The sequence below is a fragment of the Pundamilia nyererei genome, unplaced genomic scaffold (genome assembly GCF_000239375.1).
Source record: "Pundamilia nyererei isolate P.nyererei 1_Seehausen unplaced genomic scaffold, PunNye1.0 scaffold00422, whole genome shotgun sequence".
Taxonomy (NCBI): Eukaryota; Metazoa; Chordata; class Actinopteri; order Cichliformes; family Cichlidae; genus Pundamilia; species Pundamilia nyererei.
Window position 1 is genome coordinate 262415 of NW_005187823.1, and position 913 is coordinate 263327.

A 913-nucleotide genomic window follows, 5' to 3' on the forward strand; every position below is an offset into this window, starting at 1 on the left:
AAGAGAAAGGAGGAGGAGCCAAAACAACTTGAGTGTAAGAGAAAGGAGGAGGAGCCAAAACAACTTGAGTGTAAGAGAGAGGAGGAGGAGCCAAAACAACTTGAGTGTAAGAGAAAGGAGGAGGAGCCAAAACAACTTGAGTGTAAGAGAGAGGAGGATAATATTTGGACTTCAGCAGAGTCCGAGAATAAAACTGTGCAGCTGGAAATGAGCCACAGTGGTCAGCCTGAGAGCTTCAGTCCTTCCCCGAGTGAAACCAAAGCCTCGTGCAGTCTTTACCAATAAACCCCGTCATCAAATCTTTGTTGCTGCACTTTTTCAGACTCATCTTTCCATCGCCGTCTCATCTGAACCGTTCGATTGAGCAACAGCTGTGCGTGACAGACTAAACGTGACAGGAACTGAGAGCAACCATACGGGAGTTTCACACACATGCACATCAACGCTCAGCCACTCGAACACAGGCAGGTGTGTTACCTGGTGCGGCCTGGTTCATGTTGAGCTCGCTGGTTATCAGAACCTCCAGGACCTGAACCAGAGGATCCAGACCCGACTCAGACCTGAACACAGAGACAACATCATCAGTGCCGTTAACAAAATGGGTCAAAGGTTTTCTCTGCTTCATCTTATTAATCATCATTAATCATCACACTTCCTGCGAGTGTGGCCTCAAATATGTGCATGTGCCAGGACCTGCGAGCAGCTCACGTCCTTCCTGACATCAGTGACTCCCTGAACCAGAGCAGCGTGACCCCTCTAAGCTAAGCTTCAGGCCTCGGGGTTTGCAAGCCAGACAACACGACAACCTTACCTCTCTCCATGTTAGCTGCTCCTCAGAGTCATACAGTGTGTTATGAAACATTCCTTCAACTTAGTCTGGAAAAGAAAAAGTCTGTGCAAATAACCCGCCACG

At 48.4% G+C, this 913-nt stretch overlaps 1 protein-coding gene across 1 annotated transcript in view; it reads right to left on the reverse strand.

Moving 5' to 3' along the window:
• LOC102205139 (phosphatidylinositol 3-kinase regulatory subunit alpha-like) overlaps positions 1-913 on the reverse strand; it is a 16080-nt gene that overhangs the window by 7073 nt on the left and 8094 nt on the right. The window contains exon 7 of the mRNA XM_005753350.1: positions 478-560. Within this exon, the coding sequence (XP_005753407.1) occupies positions 478-560 (83 nt within the window). The remainder of the gene's footprint in view (positions 1-477; positions 561-913) is intronic.